Here is a 23,523-nt window from a genome sequence, read left to right as displayed (position 1 = left end):
TCTCCATTAGCAACAGGTTGCATCAACACTGCCCATGGAACATCCACCCTGCAAGGAGGGAGTTGAGATCACTTTTCTCATCCAAGCTCATTTAACGCAAGAGGAGGCAGCCAGGGTCTTTAAGACACATCTGAAGAGAGTAGAGCCCAGTGTTGTGGGTGGATTGGAGGCCCTATCTGCCCTGTCTCAAAGACACAGGCAAAGTCCTCTTGGGTGAGGGAGTGTCATTAGAGACATTGGGAGCTTGCGCCATCAACTGTTCTAGCTGATTTTTATGGACACACTTTTCTTCATTTCAGTTCCCACAGCAGCTGTCTGGTGTCGTCATTTTGAGAATTCATCAAAATGAGATAAAACTGTTACTGAACATACCTTAATTCTAGTACTGCGTACTTAGATGGTGAGCTTCCATGCCCTTCTCTCAATACATGAGTCATTTCTGGTAAACTTACCAACGTCTATTCATTTGATGCTGGTGGTATTTAATTTTGACCACCACATTTTATTTCCATCAATGTCAGTGAAAGAAACTGAAGGTAAATACCTCTGTGATATCAGCGACAGAGACCTAAATTACATTAATTCCAATCAGATTGAGTAGGTTCTTAGACTGAATGTGTTCCTGATGGACCTCTATGTGTATAAGATTAAATGTACCAAAAACCTCACAAGTATCAGCGCCTGGAGTCTGATTATGAGGTGGGTATATTGCGGTTTGGTTTTCAGTTCCTGGGAAAAGAGTGTACTCCAGTCTTAAGCATTTGTATTTGTATTTAGAAACTTAAAACGTAGCTTTTCTTATAATGATTTAATCAATAATGTCCATTTCACATTATTCTCTTTGTGCTTTGTTTTAGTAATTGTCTATTCTTTTAGGGTTCTACAATCCCAATTAACCAGGCCCGTCCCAATCGTAACCTCACATTTACCAAGAAAGAGCCAATAGGGTAAGATTCTGCGTATTACCTTAATGTTTGTGGTTACAAAATGTATGCTAGCACACCCCAGACATGCTCTTTAAAGGATGTATTTCGTATTAATTAATCAATACATTTTTCACCCTGATTTTGATAAGGCTGGGGCTGCAGCTGTAGCTTATAGGAACCATGGATGTTACCTGAAAATAATATTTTTGAAAGTTTAAGTCCAGTGTGATCATGTCTGGTTTGGACGTAATGACGTTGGACGTCTCCTCTCCTCTTTCTAGTGACCTTCATCAAACCCCAGCATGGCCTGTTAGTAGACCTTTACTTACCGTCTGTGACTGCGGCAAGTAACTCAGTTTAATATTGATTGTAAAATATGTTATCTTCTTTCTCCATTTTAGTGTTTGTGCAATTGTCATTCCGTGGAATTACCCACTGATGATGCTGGCGTGGAAAAGTGCAGCGTGCCTGGCTGCTGGTAACACGCTAGTTTTAAAGCCAGCACAGGTAACTGTAGCATGTTTTCTTCCTGCATTTAAGTGAATTTTATTGGCTATAGAGGGGACATTTGTGGATACAGCCTCCTGGCTCTGGAGGAAGCTGATGTTTCTGGCAAATCCATAGAGATGTATGTAGTATCCGCCTCATTTTGCAAAAATGAATAGTGAGCGATGTGTTACCGGGAAAGTAAATTTACAGAGATTTGGGAGAGTGAGGCTCACAGTGGCTGAATGATCTTCAATCTCTGTCACCTCTGCCACGAATTTATAATCCCTTTTCTTCAGCTGAAATCTCATCTCTGAAAGAATGAATGTTGTTTCCAACTTTAACTCCCTGTCACAACTGCAAATAGTCATGTTGTCATAATAGTTTTGTCTTATCTTTCATTGTAATTCTTTACTTTAATATTGTGCAGGACATTGTACTGAAATAATATTTAGATTAAAATACACAAATAGATGCAGATTTGTCATATGTCTAGTTGTAGATGCTTTGTGAAAATTGCCTTAATTGTGCTACAGATTTCCCAGTAAGTTATTCATATTGTACCAAAAGCCTTCATAATTGTGTTCAGCGTCCACCCATCTAAGTGCAGAAAAGATGGATTGAGCGGCATGTGGCATTGTATTCATTGTGTGAAAGCTACAGAAATGTGATTGACTGTATTTAAGTCATACTCGATCTGCGCAGTTGTGTATCACAGTAACAGTTTTTCCTTTTTGCTGTATTTACACTCAGGTTACTCCACTGACAGCCTTGAAGTTTGCAGAACTTACAGTACAAGCTGGCATTCCCAAGGGGGTCATTAATATTTTACCCGGTTCAGGTAGGTTTCTCCATAGGTCCTCAGGTTTGTTAGTTTGGAAAACATAAATATGTCTCTCCCTGCTGTGATAATAAAAGAATATAGTTCAGTGAGACAAGCATAATAGAGGTACAAGTCACCACTGCAGAAGCATGAGGTGGTTCATCTCCGTGGGGAATGATGCCTTGAAGTTATGGTTGTCTGTTTGGTTGCAGCAACAATAAAGAAATAAATAGAAGTATCCAAAACTGCAGAAGAAAGCACTTTATGAAAACCAAGGTATTGCTAATATCATACTCCAAAGTTGATAATAAATAACTGCAAAGGCGTTCACAAGTTATGAAGATTTAAGACCAAAGTATCAATTGTTCAGAGTGTCACCTCAGTCTGCCCTCTGCTTTGAAAGGGCGGGACCCATTGCTGAGCCTTTTTTGCAATGTCCTCTGTATTTGATGGAGCATGACAGGCAGGAACCCATTGACATTGACTCCATGTGTCAATGCCCTTGTCAGTGTCTGGTGAAAAACATCTGGGGTTTAAGTTGCTTCCGGCCTTTGCTCCAGGCAAAAGCAGAGATAGGTGGAGCTCCTTTTATGGTCAGTTGAAGAACTGCATGCATTCTCTCCACGCCTCCCCCTCAAATCTAATACCGATAGTTAAGTCTAAGATTACTACTTATAATGCTGAATTATCTCATGAGGCTTTTCGCACTGATTCAAAATAATGCTGCTCATGTGTTTTCTTCATCCTGCAGGCTTTTTTAAGAGGCCTGATTCTCCCCACTCTCTTAGACACAGTGTTGACATCTTTCGGTCTCCTGACTAGCCCGTTCCCTCCCAAAATGGAGGCAACAAATTAAGTGATTTAAGGCACATCAAAACGAGATCGCTAGCAAATACTTTTCACAATAATGCCCTAGTACAGGCAAAAGTATTACGCTAGCTTTAGCATACTTGGGGGCAGGCTGTTGTCAAATCATTTATGCAAATTAGATGGATATACTGTGCACATACAATTGAGGAGTGGTAGCATCAAAGGGCTAACAGAAACAAACATAACACTGGCAAATACACAAGTCCACTATGAACTCATTCTGAATGCGCTGCCAGTTAAACATTCCAAGGGATAAGTGAGTACACTTTATAATGAAAAATCAACTAAGCTCTTGCCACTCCAATAACTCACTTATTTTTAACTTTGATGGTTTACCGTCACTGTTCTTTCTTGGAAGTAACAAGATGGCCACCTTTGGCATTTCCTCATCTGTCTCCTAGGAAACAGTCTACCACAAAGTAAATAATCGTCCACATTATAATTTACATTTCATATTGCAAGCGATTTGCGTACATCAGGGAACAGCATGAAATAAAACACTACTGCCCTAAAAAGAACAAATAATTGAAAGAGGGTTTTTGGCATGAAAATCTTTTTGTCCACTGTACTTTGAAAGGAAGTTAACCGAAGACCGTGACAACTTTTCAAAACCATTCAGATGTTCATTAAAACTTGTCTTGATATTGCCATAAGCGTTTGCTTCTTTCTGCTTATGTGAAATTGTAAATGTGTGCCCCAGGCCTCCCGCCAAGAGCAGTCAGGGAGAGACATACGCACACCACGCACAGAATTGTCCCCAGAGCGTAAATAGGTGTTATTTTATTTATTTACCTGAGAAAGATGAAAGGCTGTGAGGGTTTAATAAAGTTTCAAACCCATGGCAAGTATGTTTCTGAGAGGGTGCTCACCCTCGGGCATTTTTGGTAATGCATGTTTTATTGGGCCAGTATGGAAAGAGGCATCTCAGCGTGCTGTGCTTTGGCAACATGTAAACGGACAAGGATACAGCTTTTGCGGTGCCATACGGAGATTCCTAAATGTTTTCTATAAAGGGGTGTTCTGGTATTATCAAGTGTTCTCTAATGTAAACAGTCCAGTGTGGTCTAGATTGCACCATCTGCAAGTAATATTCGTAAAGACTGCTTGGCATTGAACATTCAAAACTATAAGTAATATTATCTTTACATTCTATCACGATTTAACCAATTGGTGCCATTTTGCTTAACCATTTCTTGGTGGTAATAGCTTAACATATCTGTGACGTACTCTTATTTCTATCAAGTTCTAGCTGATGTGTTTTAGAAATGTCATAGTCTTCTGAAAATGCTCTTAAGTAGTCCTAATTCCCTGCTACTAAAAGATTCTTTACATTCTATCATCTTATCAGCAATGTTATTGGTCTAATGTACACTTTAAATACCGTTGTGCACCTCTCCCACCAACACTTCAAACAACACTTCCTATGGGACAAGGATCACAACACTATACCATTGTACTATAGGCCAGGAACCTTATTTTGCTGGGGCTTTGGCTATTAGCATTTAAAGTGATGTTGCTGCAGTGGAGAATTGGGGGCCTTTTATACAAACTATCAGTTTTTGGATAACGAATTTGGAACCTGGCATTTAGCAGTTTAGCAGTTGAGGTTGTCTTACTTTCTTCGTCCACCATGCAGTTTAAGATGATCTAAGCCTTTAAGCTAAATAATAGAATCTACTAATTTGTAATTATTTACTACTTACTACATCCCAGGAGGTCAATGGTCCTAATACATATCATTCAGACATCCCAGTGACACTGCTTAATTTGAACCGGTGGTTAAAGGCTGGGCCCAACAGCACTCATTTTTGGGTGCATGCACTTATTTTTCTTCATAATACTTTGGCCTAGAGTGACCAAGACAGAAAGAAAAACACACAAGGGATGAGGAGGAAGAGAAACACCGAAAAACAGTGACAAAGTGAAAAAGCAGGGATGAACAAAATAACCCGCTAGAGTAAGTTTAACCACATCGATGCTATGCATTTTCCCGCTGTGTGCTGGAAACAACAAAAACACATGTTACATGACGAGCTGGGCTCGTCATCAGCGTAGCAGGAGGCTACCTCATGACGAGCCCAGCTCGTCATGAGCGTGGAAGGGGTTAAGGGACAGCTAGCGTACGCTGGAGAATAAGAGACATCAGGTGGAACCAAGACTAGACAGCTGAGGTATTTGGCAACCCAGACATCCAGTAGCACCCCAACCGAGGTCTTCTGAGCATAACTTGGGCCACAGCACATTTGTTTATAACAAATTAAACTCTGACCAATAACATAAGATGACATTAAAAGACATTAAAAGAGTGTGATTTGCTGCACCCAACGCACATCCTACAAATCTTGTTGCTAATTTTATATAATGAAACAAATGTGTTAATTATGCTCTGCTGAAATTTAAGAAGTTTGCATAAAGAGAACATTGAAAGTGGAGCTACAGGCCGTCGTTTGAACTCTATCTGGTGGTATGGACGTGCACGCGGACAGTGTGTGATCATGAAAAGTAGAATCTGAGCACTTATTTTAATGAGGAGTTGTTGATGCTGGTGAAAATGTAAATGCTTGATACTGACTGTTTTTCACCTCTGACAATAAAGGTGGCCTGGTGGGACAGCGGCTCTCAGAGCACCCGGACATCCGTAAGCTGGGCTTCACCGGTTCGACCCCCATTGGAAAACAGATCATGAAAAGGTGATGCCTACAAATATGTTGTTAGTGTGTAATGTTCTTCATGTTCATTAATGTTAATCAGACAATATATCAAAAGGTGTAATGTCTAAAATATACAACATACAGAAGTCGCAGTAAATAATAAAAAATATTAAATTGTGTAAGTTTGGGGGCAGACTGTAGCAGCCAAAACATATTTCTTAAAGTAGAAAAAGGGACGTTGAACAAGGAGGGAGACGAAGAGAAGAGAAATGGTGCGGGTACAGAAGCCACAGGGGTTAAAAGTGGTCTATTCCCTAGAGACTGACATAGGGAAACTACCATACAAGGAGGCAGTGTAAATAACAAAAAACAGTTCAGAGTTTTGATGCTGGGAGAATGGCAGTGTTTTCATTATAGATATTTTTAGTGTATTTTGTTCTTGGGATATTTTGGTTTGCCCTATTGCTTAATTGTTACATTATATATTAGATATTAAGCTAATGATGCATGTAGGTTGGGTAGGTGTCCTCCAAGTTTTGTGTTGATGGCAGGGCCTGATGATTCGCAGATAAAGATACTGCGAAAATGTATATTCTAAAAAAAATTATCAGAGTGTTTTGGTCATCTGGTTTATACCTCCTGTTTGAAAGAAGGCAAGTGGTACTTTTCACTCCTGTTACACAGCTTCAAAAAGTTCTGTGGCAGCCCTAAACTAAATGATTTAGCCAAGCTGAAACATTTCAAAAATATATATTGTTTTAATTGTAGGAGGTATAATTCCTAATGTTATGCTTTGATGTTGCTTTAGATAATCACTGCTCACTTATTCATATGACTCAAACACAAAACAGCAAATGTTTCTGAATTATATGTATGAAACTCCACACCGCCCCTTCAGGATCTAAATCCCCAAAAAGTGTTCTCTTTTATAAATTGATATATGAGCATTTCAAAACTATACAAACCCATCCAAATGAGGTGATAACTTTTAGTTTCACCAAAACAGCACATTACAAGGGTTTAGACTACTATTTTTTAACATACTGGAGGAATTAACTGTGCTGTAGTAGAGAATGTATGGGCGGGCAAAGCATGTAAACATGAGCAATCTAGTTCCACAAAGAGGAATTCTCATAGGACCTGGGTTGACTAAAATGTTTATTTGCTATATGGCTATCTTCTGCTTCTTCCAGCAGCACAAGCGGGCCTTGAAAAGAGATCCTTAAAGGAACATGCATCTGCTTATGCCACACGTCCGCCGTTGAACATGGGCGTATCGCTGGCTCTCCAGTGTTGAGCATTATATATCTGAGTCCTCAGGCCTTGGGTATATGCAGAAGTGCAGGTTTAAGGGTGGGATTAATCATTTATCCACAGACTTTCGAAAGGGATTAAAAAATCCTACCCCCAAAATGTTTGAATGAGAGGGAACTTCTAAACCACGTGAAAGAAGGTGCCATCATCCGACTTGCATCTGAGCTATGTCAAAGAAAATTCCCTGCTTGTTCACCATAATCTGTTGCAAGGACAATAGAAATGTATGCAGATGTGCAAGTTGTGTAAGGTGAGAGTGGGAATATGTGGCTATTTCCCTGGGAAACACAAGAGCAACCCACATTTTCCTCCTATGCCTGCAATATCCGGGGGAAGGTGTCAAGTGGGGTAGTATGTCATTACATCGAATACAGCAACATTGGGAGCCACGTTATTGCAGCCACTGCATCAGGAGTAACTAATTTAGGAGCACCAAAGACCTACTTTTAAAAAATAAATTTGAATCTATAATATGTAATTTAGAACCCCCCCGCCCCCTTAAAAATATATATATTATTTTTATGGGGTGTGAACCTCCCCAAATCCACTTTTTTGTCTTTTTATTTTTTCCCTTTGGATTGAGTAGTTAGTCCACCATGCCCATATATTTATGCAATTAATCAGCACCTTTCAGTGATATAAATATAAAACATATATATATATATATGAAATGGCAAATATTTATAATTTATAAATGTAGTTCATATAGTACATATTTATAATTTAACTATAGAATATTTAATAACCTATTTTGAATTTAGAAAATATGGAATAGCATTGTTATACTATTTTCTAAATTAAAATAGTTTAATTACCAAACATTTAGGACCTCATTACGATGTCGGGCGGACACAAGAGGGCCATAGGTCGGCGGTTCAGCATACCGAATTAGGATGCGACCGCACATGGTGCGCTCGCAAACTTCCGTTTTACAGTGGGAGCTTGTGCGGCGGTCAGAAACCGGCCGCAGCACAAGCTCTCATTGTAAAATGGAAGTTTTTTTCACATTCCTGCACCATGTGCCAGGCACCGTGAGGCCTCAACCAGAGGGCCAGGGGAGAACTGGGCCCTGCTATGGGCCCCCAAAGTCACTCTCTGACAGCCTTTTCATGTCGTAAAGGCGGACAGGGGAAGGCTGTCGAAAACCAACTTCATAATCTCGACTGCGAAAATGCCGTTCTTTAGGGCTTAGGTGGGGTTTCTGACTGTCCAACGGGCTACTTGAGCCCATCAGAATCCTGGCGGTTTTTATGGCTGGTTTACACTCTGACCGCCAAATTATAATTCGGCGGTCAGAATGTAAGCCTACCATGCCAGTCAGTAAGCCTCTGACGAGCGGTCGGCGGCTGACCCACTGACCTCGTAATTAGGCCCTAAGTAATCGATTTTGTATTTAGAAAGTAATGTAACGTTCTCATTTATTGTGACATCATTTTTTTTAATTCAAACTAAGCTATTAAATATTTTATAATTAAAATAATAAATATGTACTATTTGTATTTAACTGTTCGGCCCATTCTATTGGAATGTTTTACCATCTGTCACTCCAGCCTCAAGCTTGATTCAAGAAACAAGGTAAAAGATTATCTATTGCAACACGAGAAACAAACTGGATCACCACCCCCTCTATTGTTTGTCTACTGTCTGTATATAGCGAGTCAGTCCCCCTGACATTAGAAAATAATGTAAGAATAAATGTTATGGTTACATTATTTTTTTTAATTGAAAGTAGGTTTTGCATATTTTATAACTAAATAATTAATATGCTCAATCTTAAGATATTTTGTAACAATGTATATTTATTCATGTTTTTAGCTATTTTAAATAATTACATTTATTAACATTATTTTCCATAGGGTTTTATTTTAAGTCTACATCTATTATTTTCGTTGGGAGGGTGTTGCAGTACATGTGGTTGGCCATGTCTAATGCTGGACTTAATACAGATGTGTAACTCACTACAAAAATGCAATTTGTGAATATCGAAAAGTAGTAAACTTACTTGAAAGTGCAGTTTGTGAATCAGGCCCTTTGTGTTTGAAAAAGGTGCCAGGTGGGCTTGGACACTTTTGTATATATTTGTGATTCAGTGATTTGAATATTCTGTCAATTACATTTCAAATGTTAGACAAGTATAATTGACTGGTCTCTGGAGCATTTTTGTTTCATGTCGAAATTGGTCAATAAATTAAGATTCACATCTTTCCAAACAGAAGGGGAGACTCTAACAAGTGCTGTACACAGAAGAGTGGTAGCGGGACACAGAGGCATGGGAAAGTTTGTGACAAAATCTCAACTTTCACAAAGGGTTAGGAAAAAAACAGACAGAAGGGCTGATAAAGATAGGCAGACAAATAGTGTCACAGAGGGGAGAGGCAAAGGCTGTGCACACCAAGGATTGAATGCAAGACGAGCCGTTGCCACTCAAAGAAGAGAGAAAGCCAGTCAATACAGGGTGGAGAGCGTAGACGTTGAGGCAGGTGAAGGTGTATCCTCAAGAGACCCTTTAACCACTATGTATCTCCAGTGGGTGTCCTGCAAAATCATCTAGGTAGGAAGGAGTGAGTTCCTATGTAAAAGAATAGCTACACTATGGAACCTCTAGTGAAACCCAAATGAAAGACATTTGGGTTTTACCAGGGAAAACCACAGTGGTCCAAGAGAGAGCAGTAGGGCACAATCAAGTGTGTCTGTTCAAGAATGAGGCATGTTGTTTCAAAGCCTTTAACACATCCCCTCTGTTGTCTCAGTCAGGCATTTGACATTCTAGGATAGTGCGCACTGGAGAACTGTGAAAAGAATTGCGATAGGTGACCATTAATAGTTGGATGATTAAAAGCTGTAACTGTGAAGTATGTTTAGCCACTGCAGTACGTAGTATGAAGCTACCCAGGAACTTGGAAGCTCATATTTACTTTGATCAGGCACGCCCATCACCCAAACAACTAAACAAATCACAGGAAGAAAAAGTAGGTTGAGCATGTAGCGCGGCCTACGACAAACTCTTGCAGTGTACACTTACCAATGATGTGTTCTTGAAGAAATATTTGAAAAGTGTGGCTGTCTTATTTATTTCTGAAAATACGATTTGGTGGACAAGGGCTTCTCATGCCTGTGGGTGAGGACGCCAGTGGTGTTAGCTAAAGAATTTGACAAGATAATGGAGGTTCCGATCAACTGAAAGTAGAAGCGGTTAGACATGTGCTTATTGGAGTTTGAACTGGGTGATTTGTCTGGTATTGATACATACAGTGATTGCGTGGTAGATGGTGAATGCATGCAGGTAAATGCAGTTCTGAGACATTTCTCTAGGTAGTTTCTTTGTTAGGGTACACAAGCAGATGTTGTCACTTGAGGGTGTCTGTTGACTTGGTCGTAGGTATGCCCATTGGTAACGTCCTGGGACATCTCTGAATATAGATGAAGATGCAATTCTAGTCATGTCTATAAATACATACAGATTTGACCTTTCCATATAGGGAGATACAATCATGAAACATACATTTTCATAAACGTTATTCTGGTCTTTCCCTTTGGCATACCGGTAGGAAGATACAATCATGTGGCATTTATATATCATCCAATAAGAGCAACATACTACTGCATCAAATTTAAAAACCTTTAGGATTGTTTTAATTGACATGCTTGCCCCATGACTGTACCTTCCTACAGACATGGATCATGACCGAATAATAAATATATATCTGCATATATGATTCACGATTCAGAAAAGGGGGTGGTGATGAACAGAGTGTCTGAATTAAGCAGACCACTCTTACCCAGTCCAAAGATCAGGGCTTGATCCATCACCGTTATTTAGCTCACTGCCCCATCCCAGCTCAGAACCTGGCTATATGCAAATTAGTCTGTCCCTGGCCCAGTGCATCATGGGAACAGGGCAGACCAAACTACCAAGCCAATTCTTCACCAGAAAGGAGACAAGCTTCCGGGGACCGGTTTCTGGCATTTCAGCCGTCGTCGGCCCGGCTTGCTTGAATCCTGATGGAGCAGTGAGCAAGGGACTCATGTCTGAGTATACCCTGCCACACCTATAGTGGCCAAAAACGATTCAGAAAAGGGGGTGGTGATGAACAGAGTGTAAGAATTGGCTTGGTAGTTTGGTTTGCCCTGTTCCCATCATGCACTGGGACAGGAACAGACTAATTTGCATATAGCCAGGTTCTGAACTGGGATGGTGCAGTGAGCTAAAAAACGGTGTTGGATCTAGCCCTGATCTCTTGACTGGGTGAGAGTATTCTGCTTAATTCAGAAACTCTGTCCATCACCACCCCTTGTTGTTAAATATTTTGTCCACCCTAAGCGTGGAAGGGTATACTCAGATGTGAGTCCCTTGCTCATTGCACCATCAGGATTCAAGCAAGCCGGGCCGACGACGGCTGAAATGCCAGAAACCGGTCCCCGGAAGCTTGTTTCCTTCCCAGTGTAAGAATTGGCTTGGTAGTTTGGTTTGCCCTGTTCCCATCATGCACTGGGACAGGAACGGACTAATTTGCATATAGCCAGGTTCTGAACTGGGATGGTGCAGTGAGCTAAAAAACGGTGTTGGATCTAGCCCTGATCTCTTGACTGGGTGAGAGTATTCTGCTTAATTCAGAAACTCTGTCCATCACCACCCCTTGTTGTTAAATACATATATGATTCAGTCATGTTCCATGCCTGTAGGAAGGTACAGTCTTGGGGCAAGCATGTCAATTAGAAAAATCCTAAATGGTTTTTAAAGCTGAAGCAGTAGTGTGTTGCTCTTATTGGATGATTACTGCCCAAATAGCCGCATCACAAAATCTGATGTTTCAGGAAATTCCATTTTGTAGAAGAGTTTAATAATCAGATTTCATAAAGAGTATTTACTTTGAACTTGTGTTAATTCCCTGTGTCTCTCCTATTTATCTGTCATGGTAAGACACAGTGATTGGTCGACTGACATTTCGGGGCAGAATAGATGCTAATGGGAAGAGCGACACGTCCTGATATTGGATTGAATAATCATGAGGTGAAGATTCTTTCCTGGTAATACAATTAATCATTTACTACTATTGTTCTTATTGCTGTGCAAGTCCCACATCACAACTAACAATATTAGCATAGTGGCAATTCTTTTTTTTTTGTTTTGCAGTTTTATATAGTGCAAACTCGCCCCGAAGGTATTTGAGCTCTTTACATGAGCACCAGTTACATTAAAGAAGGACACATTCATTTTTTGTAGACCTGGGGAGATTAAGTGATTTGCTCAGAATCACAGGATGTTGACCCGACACCAGACTCAAACCTGGTTTCCCCGCCCCTAAGTCGTCAATCCTGGCCCTTTAGGAGAGGATTAGAAGTAAGGACTTCTAATCACCTCTTTTTTTAGATTAAGTTAGTTTTAAGTTTAACGTTTGCAGCAGAGTGCCCATAAAGGGAGTTTTCTGTTTGCAAAATAAAAAGGTGTGATTCATTTTAATGTCTAAGCTATCATGGTTTTATGTTAATTTCCCCTTCTCCCCTACAGCTGTGCCGTGAGTAATTTGAAAAAAGTGTCTCTCGAGCTTGGTGGGAAATCTCCGCTCATCATCTTCAATGACTGTGATCTTGACAAAGCTGTGAGAATGGTATGTATCAGTCTTGTGAAGGGTGCTTAATTTGTGCCAGTGGTTGCAGCTGGTTGGCACCAACACTCTTGTTTGGAGACCAGTTCATATTTGTTGTCATCACCCTTTGATGTAGTGCAAGGGAGGGAAAGACCGAAGATGGAGTGGGAAGGAGTAAGTGAAAGCTAGGAATCCGTGAGTAAGGGAGAAAGCATGGCTAAAAAAGAGTCTGCAAGAGTGAAATAGAGACAGGAATTATGGGTTGTAGAAAGATGAGGCCAGGCAACCTTGGTATTTATCAACCCCAGAAATTGGAAGCCAGTGGGCTCCTAAGGAAAATCTTGGGCGTCTACTCTAATTCAACTCATAATATGCGTAGGAAGCACCTTGTGCCAAGACTAGTCTGGATGATGTGTGTGTGGCCAGACTGGGCCAGGCAGTATTGGATATCAGTCGGTCTTTGCAGCCTGGTGGCCCCAACCAAAATCTGCCTATAGAGTAGGTGGAGGACAGCAGACATTGCAACCAACATGCACATAAAGCCATGTTAACCTGTAATATGCAACAGGCCCCAGTGCAATCGTGGTGCATTGCAGTACTCTGGGGGTATAGCGTTTTTCACTTCTCAGCAGCGAAATTCAAGTGGCTTTGGGAAAAGCTCGTAGATACATATTGAAAAATAATCTCTTTAGTGTATTTGTCAACTGTTAGCTACAATCTTCATAGCACACCCGTGTTTACACAGTAGCAAATATAAAATGCATATTTGTGTTGATCCCTACTAGGTTTTCCAAAATTGTCTCCATGTACACTCTCCCTTCAAAGTTGTGTATTTTTTATTTGGGTTCACATTGTGACTGTGTTCACACTGCTGTAATTTAATATCAGGTGATGTGAAATAAACATTGACAAAAAGATTGTTGATCAACGCCCTCAGACCTTCTTCTGTTTTGACGTTTAAGTCTGATTTCTCGCACCACTGCATGGTTACTAGGCCCTCACGTGCGCAAACCTGAGACAGGATGGGGTAAGCCACCAATGGTGGCCAATCTGAATGAATATTGAGAGAGGGCTGAGGCTCACGTAGGGGAACTGAAGGAGCCACAAAGTACTGCGATCGGTGTCAAATGTTATCCCTGAGAAACCTTTGTCTGTCACCTCTTGATCCGTAGGGGTATATCACAAGGCTGATTCTGCCATGCCTGTGATGACCAGCAAGGTGCTATCATGAATGTAGCGAAATTGGCATTGGTATTCCCACATCTGTGTCCCCCTTATGGCAATGAGCTTTCTATATTCTGTCACGTGTTTAAACGTGCCTTGTCAATTCCCTCTGTGCAGTAAAATGTATGGCAAGTCTTTACACGTTGCTATTTACACTTGGAGGCAGGTGGTGTAATAGCCACCAGAGCCAAGCTTGTAATAATTAACTGTCTTAGTAAAGGGCATGTGTATCTTAAACTCCCTACCATAAGTATGTGATTTTCATACATGGGCTAAAGAAGCCACCCGACCTCCTGAAGGGCATCTTGGCACAACATTTGTGCCCTGGATCTTTTCAGTCTGCCCCTTTCTCTGTATGCCTGCTATGCTCCAGGGAGTAATAGCTCGATTTCCCACAAGTTAGGGTCACCAGGAAGTTGCCAGTCAAGAGAAGCTGTTAACCCTTCGACAGTTATTGACTAGTTGTGCAGAGGAGTGTCTGTGGTGATGCACACTCTTTGCCCTAACTCATAAGCCTGACTAAATTGAGTCATAAGCTAACATTTTCCCTGATTGCCACTGTTTCCAATATCTTGTACATTTCACTCTAAGTGAACCCCATGCATACTCACAGCCCACTCTGTTGATTCTTTTCTGTTGTCACATGCCTTGCATATCTAGCAACAACATGAGCGGTCGCATTCTCTTTACCCTCTTGGGGGTAACTTCTATAAGTGAATGAATGCCAATAATGATTGTCCTGTGAGGGATACCGGATTCAACAAACTCTGTATTTATGTATTAATTGGCTCCATGTTCTCTGAGGGAAAGCATATGACGCCCACACCAAGAGCTTTGTGATCATCTGCCTCTTTATTGTTCGTACTGCTGTGAACATCATATATTTTGGTTATCTTCTGACACACGATCAGCACACTAAGCCCCACCTTGAATGCATTGAAGCAACTTTTTGCTCAGATCCTCTGGACTAAATTCAACAGTGTGCTTTCTTTGTCTTTTATTAGTACAACATCAGTATCCATTGTTTACTTCTACTTTAAGTGGCATATCCTTCACCATTGATGTTTATGAGCATTCACCTTCCCTGGCCCTTCACAGCCTATGTGGCCTCCCATCTTCTTGGTATTTCAAGGACTCGGGGCAAGTAATAAGGTGAATGACCATTAGTAGTATCCCCGTGTAACCTTAGTCCAAACGAGTCTGTACTTACAAATGTTTATCACAGCCCAGTGTTCACTTAATATCACACTCGTGCTGTTTTATCAGGAAGAGTCGAGAATATAAGACCAGTGTAACCATCAGATGCTGCGGCACTTTGTAAATGCTTTAGACTGTGTTTGCTTACAACTACCGCCTCATCTTATATTAGTGTCGACGGAATGGCAGTGTTTTTTGCTGATTGAAAACAGTCAATCAAGAGAATAATGTCATTGTGCAATACAAGCGCGGAGCAAAAACCCACTCTGGCTCTTTCCTCAAGATAAGTAAGATAAGTACAAACAATGGCAGTATTGTCTGTCCTATAACATAGTAATACAGCTTCATGAAGGGATCTTATTTTTTTATTCTTAAACAAGGGGCTTAGCCAATTCCGTCTTGGGCCAGACGTTTGTGAGCAAAACATATAGTATTGTATTTTTACCCCTCCCCCCCCCCCCCCCAATGTACATGTGCGATATTGGGACAGATCTGCAATGCAGTTTGGTTGGAAGAGTTCCTAATATAAATTTAATATACAACATGCACTTCATTTCTGGTTGTAACAAATCTTACTATGGCGCTTGACTAGGGTTGAAATGCGCAAAATAACTGGCAGTCAGAGGGCTCATGTTGCTGCTAGCAATGGTGCATTTCGAGCACCAAAAGGCCTCCTTAACAGCTAAAGTGCTCTCAGCATTATTTTGACTGGGGGCCCTGCCATAGATAGTTCAAGCCTTGATGGCTGAGCACTTTGCTTACATGCTCCATCCAGCAACTCTTTGTGTGCTTGAAAACTACTACTTCCAGGCCTATTCCTCTGGTGAATCTAAGTGCAACATTGCAGCAGCCCGTTAAGCTAACCACAGATTTTTCTAAATGATACTGCGATCTGAGAGAGCAATGGAAAGGCATGCTGAGGTAATCGAACTGGTCCATCTTTTGTAACCGTTCCTCATTTAATTTAAATGATCTCTTTACTGGAGCCCTGTTATATTACCATGACCATAGTTTTCTTCACATTGATAGGCAGGCATTTTGCCCTGCAAAATCCAAACAATGTATCAATCTTAACATGCAGAGTTTTCAGGCAAAGAAACTGCATCGTTTGCATATAGAAGAATAGGGACATTCAGGCCGGGCAACATTGGGGTGTCTTGGCCAAGCTCCTCCAGGCAGCTAGTAAGATTATTTATAAATAAAGTAAAGCGGAGTGGGCCATGATACAGCCCTGCCATACGCCTGTGAAGATAGGGAAAGAAGAACTACATTTCCCCTCCGGGCCAAAAGGACTCTCGCCGTGTTGCAGGAATAAAGTCCTCCAATAGCTGACAACAGAGGCAGATTATGGCCCAGCTCTGAAGAGCTCTTGAAAGCTTTGGTCTGCAGAACAGATAAAAGGCAGATCTTAAAGTGTTGAGCATGAGGTAAAGTGGGCATTTTTTAATCGCAACACGTTTGGCATATATGAGATGAACATAGACTGGGGTTCACATCTTGCAGCAAGAACCTTTGGCGTGTGTAGTAACTATTAAGTGTAATTATGGCCTTTTGTTCAATATCATCGAGATCCCCATACGTGTGTCTGCCAAATGCCCTTTGACAACTGGCAAAGGTGAGCTCTTGAGTCAGATATAAATTACATATCAGCTAGTTTACCCCAGTACTATAGACTGAGCAGTGGCATCAAATGACAGGCTGAGAACTCCTGAAGAGTAACTTGCCCTACAATGAACTGCTTTCTTTTATGAGGTAGAAACACTAACGATCTATACACCTGTTTCACTGTAAAATATCCACTTTAGCTGGCCAGCCGTTGAAGAATAGAGTCTCCCATCCCATACTGTGTGCCTTTTGATATCTTTCATTTACATCCTTCATTTTGAAACTCTTGCAAACTAATTTATTCCACCCATCTTTAGGTATAACATCACAACTTCTGTATAGGTGCCCTGTATAGTCCTTAGTACACTTCAGTGAAGAAGTGAGACAACCCTTACTTGTAAAGAGTTATATCACTCAAAGAACCACACTGGTTCTCTGTTTGGATCATGCTTGCTTTTCAGGAGCAACTGTGATTGTTCTGTCGGTTGCCTTAGTATCAAAAACTGATACAGCATGACAGTGACTGGGAAAGCACTGTACACTATACAAGATGTCAACATCGCCACCCATTTATAAATATGCATTAGGACATTTTGAAACTGATTTTAAAAACCTGTGAATAAATTACAGTGTTTGCTTTACACTGCATAATTAGTGTGGTGATGTAGCACAAAAGGAACACACCTCATACACCTGTTTGGGATTACCTGTTCAGAAGGGCCCAGTATGTTTTACTGCCACAATAGAACATTTACAGTAGTCGCTCAGGGTAGGACCTGCCTGGAGAATTGTCATCCAAAAGCAGCTAAATAGAAAGGGAAACTATTTTGAGGCTTTATTGGAGGTCCATACAATTTAGGAATCAGCATTCACGCCCAGGGTGATTAAATCTCTTGACTAATTGAAATTCCTCACAATTCTGTTGATATTTATGTAGTTTCTCCTTGAGTAGAAATTTAGCACGAGTATGGCAGTAAGCAGACAGTTCTTGCAAATGGGATGTAAGACATGAGCTTGCAATGCCTCAACAGTGTAAGCAGCTTGGTGAAAGGAAATGCCTACCGAACCATGGACTGATTGTGCATTCACATGAGTATTCTTTATTTCCCTGTAGGGCATGGGAGCCGTATACTTCAACAAAGGCGAAAACTGTATTGCAGCTGGCAGATTGTTTGTTGAAGAATCTATTCATGATGAATTTTTGAGGAGAGTGGTAAGCAAAAACAAAAATAATATTTTACTTCACGATTTTCATTTCTTATGGTGTATTAGCACCATCATCGTCATTATTATCATTGTTAAAAGGATGAACATACTGATTATATTTATATCAACTTTGTTATTAGGACCTTGTACTCCACTGAACACACCAAGGCTCCTACAAAGCATTTGAGCTCTGGTTGATTAGATTAAGCTGTAATCTAACTTTGAAGCAACTGAAAAATGCTATCTATTTTTTCTGTTTTATTATAATTTTATATGTAAGAAAAACGCTCATTAAGGTTTGTTCAGGGACCCTGGAGTAATCACCACGGCAAAGCCAATATGTCTTAGCTTTAAACAGCTGAGCTACTGGCTTTGATAGTCTAGTGCATCAAGAAAGATGTGCACGCATGGCAGGACATCTTGCAGTCGGTTTTCTATTAAAGAAAACGCATTCTAAAATGTACTGCCAGTGAGAATGGGTTAGTGTGCATGCATTGAGACTCATGACGGCTATGTTCATTTGCAATTCAAAATGAAAGGTGGTCACCATAGAATAGTAAAGTGAAGTGAAATGTAAGAGCAAAATTAAAAGCAAGTGCCCGTGAAACGCTAAAAAGTAAAAGAATAGTTTGGCAACACTTTGCTTCTCACAAGCCCTATTCAAAAAAGTAAATAAGTAAAAAATATGGGGATAAGGGAACATCAGGGAGCAGGGTACAGGCAATTAAAAGGGAGCATGCGGGCGGAGGCCCAGGAAAGAAATCTTTGGGAGATAGCAAGAGAACACATGCACTCTCATGGCGTACTTAATGTAAAATAAAGCTAGCAGTGGCAAACTTTGCCAATGCTCTTTTATTTTTGTCTTTTATGGGTAAACCCATTACAAGATGGCCACCCATCTGTGTGTATGTGTGTAGATGCACATAATCGACATTGTGAAATGATTTTTCCGAAAGCATAAAAAAACCATTCCAAATATGGCTATCAATGTGTGCACATGCATGAGCATGCAACACGACCATCATGGAATTAATTAGGTTTTTTATACAAGTCATCCACTCAGAAACAACACACAGGAAATGCTTCTGGGGCAGGACAAACACAAGAATAGGGAGGAAATACGTTAATTAAGAAGCAAAGAATTGAGATAGGAAGGAAAGCCATCACATTGTGAGAAAGGTCCAGACCTAAATCACCCTTATGTACATTGTACAGTAGAAAACATGTCTTCAACAGACCGCTAAAGATACTTGTAAAAGAGACCTATTAAAGCTGCCTGCAGGTGAGACCTAAAACCACTGAAGCCCATTAACTAAGTATAATTTAGAGGGACATTTGTAATCCTTTCACAAAAATTAATTGGGAAATTAAATATGTCAGAGGAATTTGGCAAAACCGGTGTCCTGCCCCATCTGAAAGCAGAAGGATGTCTCTCCGTGATACGCTTCTGGAGGCTAGAAAGCTTGAGGGATCCCATCAAAATAAGTGAGCGCTTGAGTAACTGCATTGCTGCAGTAGCCTATGCTTTGGGCCTACAGTGTTGCAAATCCAAACATGCCAACACTCTAGATTTAAGTGGGAGACTGATAATTTCTAATGCAAAAATGGCTTTATTTCATCTTTGTCCCGCTTTAAACTTTCACCACTCCAATGGAAGTTAATGGAAAAATGTAATTCTCCGTAACTAATGAGAAAAGACATGCCGATGCCAACACTAAAGCTAGCTTTGATGAACCTTCAAAAGTCTTTTTTGGAGACAATTCCTTGCCCATACAAACAAATGTCCCACACTACATCAGCAATAAGGCCCTTTAGCCGAATGGAATCTAAAAGATTCATAGCAGGACCCAAGTCAGCTCTAAGTATATGTAATGTGTTGGAAATAAGAGATCTGCCTACAGACTGCAACAGCTGTATATAGACAAGAAATTTCAAGCATTTGCAATGCAATAGGTCTCGCATTTATGCTAGTTTAAGCTATTGGCATTGTAAATGATAATGCCTTTTTTTTTTTTTTAACCTTTATTTTTCGTTTTGAGAAAGGAAGACCTGGAAAGAAGGCAAGAAAACAAAAATAATGAGCGACAATCCCGCACAACTCCCCACACAGGAGGCAATCATAGAGGCTAGACCTTAGGGCGTTGATGGCGATAAAGCGGACATCATGCAGATCAGAGGAGCAGACCAGGAGGTCTCTAGGCAGTCCCGGCAATGTCCAAAATGAGGCGTAAATCAAAAGACATAGCGGGGAGAAACGGTCAGTTAGGTAGGCTGGCAACATCAAAGAGCGTCCCCGGTTGCGTAAGACCTGAGTCCGCTCCAGATGCCATGAAGTGCGTCGCAAGATAACAAGGAATAAAGAACAAACCCCTCCCCCCTCCTCCCTCCCCCCAGTGGTGGTGACAGCAATCATACTAGCAGACATACCGCGATCAACACTCATACCTGAAATAAATGGAGGGCTCAAACTGTGGCAGGACAGACAGCGGACGGTAGCCCCCTAGAAAGGAAGTGTACCAAGGGTCCCCAGCGAAACATAAAGTTTTTGAAGTTGCCCAGGAAAATGTCTGCTACCCGCTCCATGCTCAGTAGTTTCCACAACCTCGCGTGCCACAGGGAGATCGCCGGAGCCTCCAACTTCTAATGCCTTTTATTTAAGTTTTAAAAACGAAAACAAAATTAAAAGGCATTGTTATTTGCAATGTGAATAGCTCAAACAGGTGTAAATGTGAGAACTATTGCATTGCAAATTCTTGTTTTAGCAGCTTCGCTGACCAGCCTTGTGAGTTGAGGCTTCGGTGGGCCCCTGCTGGGGAGTGGGGGGGCACTGTCTGCGCGAAGCTGCCCCGGCAGTAAATGCACAACGTCCTTCAAGCACCACGTCAGAAGCCCCCCTTACCCTGGTAATTGTAGGCACGTACATACAGTGTGGGCACCAGAAAACTACAATCCCTAAGACAAAAGAAAAGTCGTTGCTTAAAAAGTCAGGACTGGTTAAAGGTGACTTTTGGCCTAGAACTACTCACCAGTCCTGTAAAGCTGCTTTACATTTTTATTGCCACTCGTGAATCAGCTGTTAGATACTAGCCCCAAATCAGTAGGCTCTTCTTGGTTGCTGCTGTTTTCTTGCCCATGAAATCACTTGCCTCCTGTTATACTTATAAGGGGAATACAGGTGCACATTATCCCAGAGTACCGGTGTGTTACTGATCCAGCAGGACCGTCCCTAATCGGATTGACTGGGACAGCGCCCTTGGTGGAAAGAAAACCTGGTGTTTGTTTTGGGGGCAGGTGGTGGTCGTTGTGGCGTGGCGACAGGAGGTGTAAGGAAGATGGGAGGGGGTCAGGGGGTTGATGGGGGTTAAAGACTTTAGCAGCACCCAATTGAGACCAAATAGAATGGACGAGCTGCTGTTTACATAACAATCAGTCAGGCACCTCCCTGCTGCGCCCCTCGGGATATCGGAGCCCGGGGCCTGTACCCAGCTCCCCATTCTCAAGGCCGGCCATGTGAGTCAGTACTCCCCTTCTAAAAAGGGCTGCTGCTCCCCCTTTCAAATTACAGGGGTGCATGACTCAGTGCCCGCATTTTAATCTGTACACCAGGGGAGGAAGAGGTGTGTCACCCGGCACCCCTCACCCAAGCTGGCACCCCAACACATCCAAGTGCAGTAACCTGCCAACGGCCTGATTAGTTCAACGTAGAAACATCTGCATGGATTGTGCACAGCTATTATGTGCCCTCAATGCCATGTGTGACCTCCTGTAGCTGTGACCTCACTTAGGCTGTGTGGGCAGCAGCACTTTGCATGTGAATGGAAAACTGCGAGCTCCGGAGACTGTTTGCTAAAACCCAGGAGTGGCTGACAGAGCCACGTTATGGGTGGTAGATTGTTGCGCTAGCGTGAGGAAGCAATTATACATATATTTAAAATACTGCTTGTTAGACCTAACAATGTTGGCGTGGGTCTCCCTTCCATTTTTTGCTGTTGCCTAATGTGTTTTTGCTGGTTATAGATGCTTTGGGCACTGTGCCACTGCTATTCAGTGCCACTGTGCAAGTGCTCCCTGTGGTAAATTGATGTATGGATTAGTGATTTCATGATTGGCTGGTTTGGTTTACTTGTTAGACCCTAGTACAGTGCACTGAGGGTGCCGAGGGATTGCAAATCAAATGCTGCTGGTGGGCTTGCAGCACTGGTTGTGCTTCCCACAGAAGCAGCCTGTAAAAGTGTGTCTCAGTTCTGCCATTGTAGAGCCTATGTGCAGTCTGGTACTGCCATGTTGACTGGGCAAGTGCACCCACTTGCCAGTCCCTAAACCTTCTCTTTTCTGCATATTAGTCACCCCTATGGTCGGCCCAGGGGCAGGGTGCATTGTAGGTAAAAGGTAGGGCATGCCCTGATGTCTGTGGCATGTCCTGATACTGAATTACAGCCATTTTAATTTTTCACTATTGCAAAGCTACCTGTTCCCCATAGGCCAGAATGGGCAGTTTGATTATAACACCTTATAATCTTAACTGACTCATGGAACTAGGTCGAAATTAGAGTTTAGTATGCCTGAACTCAGAATGATAAAAGAAATCTTTAAGTGAAGCTGGTTTTAACATTCTGGGTTTGAAAATGCCACGTTTAGAAAGCGAATATTTTGTTACCTAACTATCCAAGCCTGCCTCTGCTAGGTTGTGTATTCCTTGTCTGGAGTTTGAGTGACAGGGGCTGGGGGATTCCAGGAGACGGTGAGTCAGCACAGGGCTGAATAGAGCTATCTGCATGTAAATGGGTGGGAGGAGTTGCACTTGGGACCTGAATAGGGTTGTGCCTGTCTTCTATAATGCTAGTTCCACCTCCTGTGGTGCGTCTGATGTCCCTGGCCCACACGGTCAAAGAAAAGAAGGAGTCTTGTCAACAAAGTGCTCCAGGGCTGCACAGAACTGGTTTGGACTAGGCACAGACACTCTCTGCCACCAGAGACAAAGGATTTGCCTGTATAAATATGGGGACCCAGACCCCAGAACTTTAGATCACTTTTGGGAAACAAGAAGAACCTTTGCTGTATAAGAGGAACCAGAGAAACTGAGGAGAAGACTATCCCTAAGCTGAGTGCTGTTTGGGGGATTGCCCTGCAGTGGTTGCCTGACTGCCAAAGAAAGGAGAAAGGACTTTGTGCTACTTTCATATCAACTTGTAAAGGATCTCCAAGGGCTTGAGATAGAGCTTGCCTCCTGCTGACGTCTCAGGGGCAACAGACTTGACCAAACAGCTCCCCTGCCTTCCCTTGCTGGGAATTGAAGTGCCTGCTGTTGAGCTGGGCCTTCTGAGAGACTGCATGCCGCTGGGAGCTGGAAGCGCGACTCAAGACGAAGAAGTGTATTGGCGCCGCAGCCGTTGTCGTTGATTTACCGGACAAGTGTCGCCGTCGCAGCAGACGCTGTCGCATCACCGAAGAAGTGTGCCGCCGCTGCCGCAGTCACCATCACATCACCCTTGCGTCACAAGAGCAGATTGTCACAAGAGCAGCAGGGCCTGTCGCGGCTCAGAAGAATCGCCGCACGGCCGTCGGGCATGCACGCATCGTTGTCGCATTAAGAAGAAGACGCCATTTTGTTTCATTGCACCGGATCTTCATCG

At 41.9% G+C, this 23,523-nt stretch overlaps 1 protein-coding gene across 1 annotated transcript in view; it reads left to right on the top strand.

Annotated features, from left to right (window-relative positions):
- ALDH1L2 (aldehyde dehydrogenase 1 family member L2) overlaps positions 1 to 23,523 on the top strand; it is a 269,678-nt gene that overhangs the window by 212,740 nt on the left and 33,415 nt on the right. Inside the window, exons 14-19 of the mRNA XM_078675046.1 lie at positions 877 to 947; positions 1,328 to 1,433; positions 2,166 to 2,253; positions 5,702 to 5,795; positions 12,580 to 12,679; positions 17,799 to 17,897. Coding sequence (XP_078531172.1) covers positions 877 to 947; positions 1,328 to 1,433; positions 2,166 to 2,253; positions 5,702 to 5,795; positions 12,580 to 12,679; positions 17,799 to 17,897 — 558 coding nt within the window. The remainder of the gene's footprint in view (positions 1 to 876; positions 948 to 1,327; positions 1,434 to 2,165; positions 2,254 to 5,701; positions 5,796 to 12,579; positions 12,680 to 17,798; positions 17,898 to 23,523) is intronic.

Source organism: Lissotriton helveticus, chromosome 1_1 (genome assembly GCF_964261635.1).
Source record: "Lissotriton helveticus chromosome 1_1, aLisHel1.1, whole genome shotgun sequence".
NCBI lineage: Eukaryota > Metazoa > Chordata > Amphibia > Caudata > Salamandridae > Lissotriton > Lissotriton helveticus.
The sequence above is the reverse complement of the archived record's forward strand: the minus strand, read 5'-3'. Positions and strand labels throughout refer to the sequence as shown.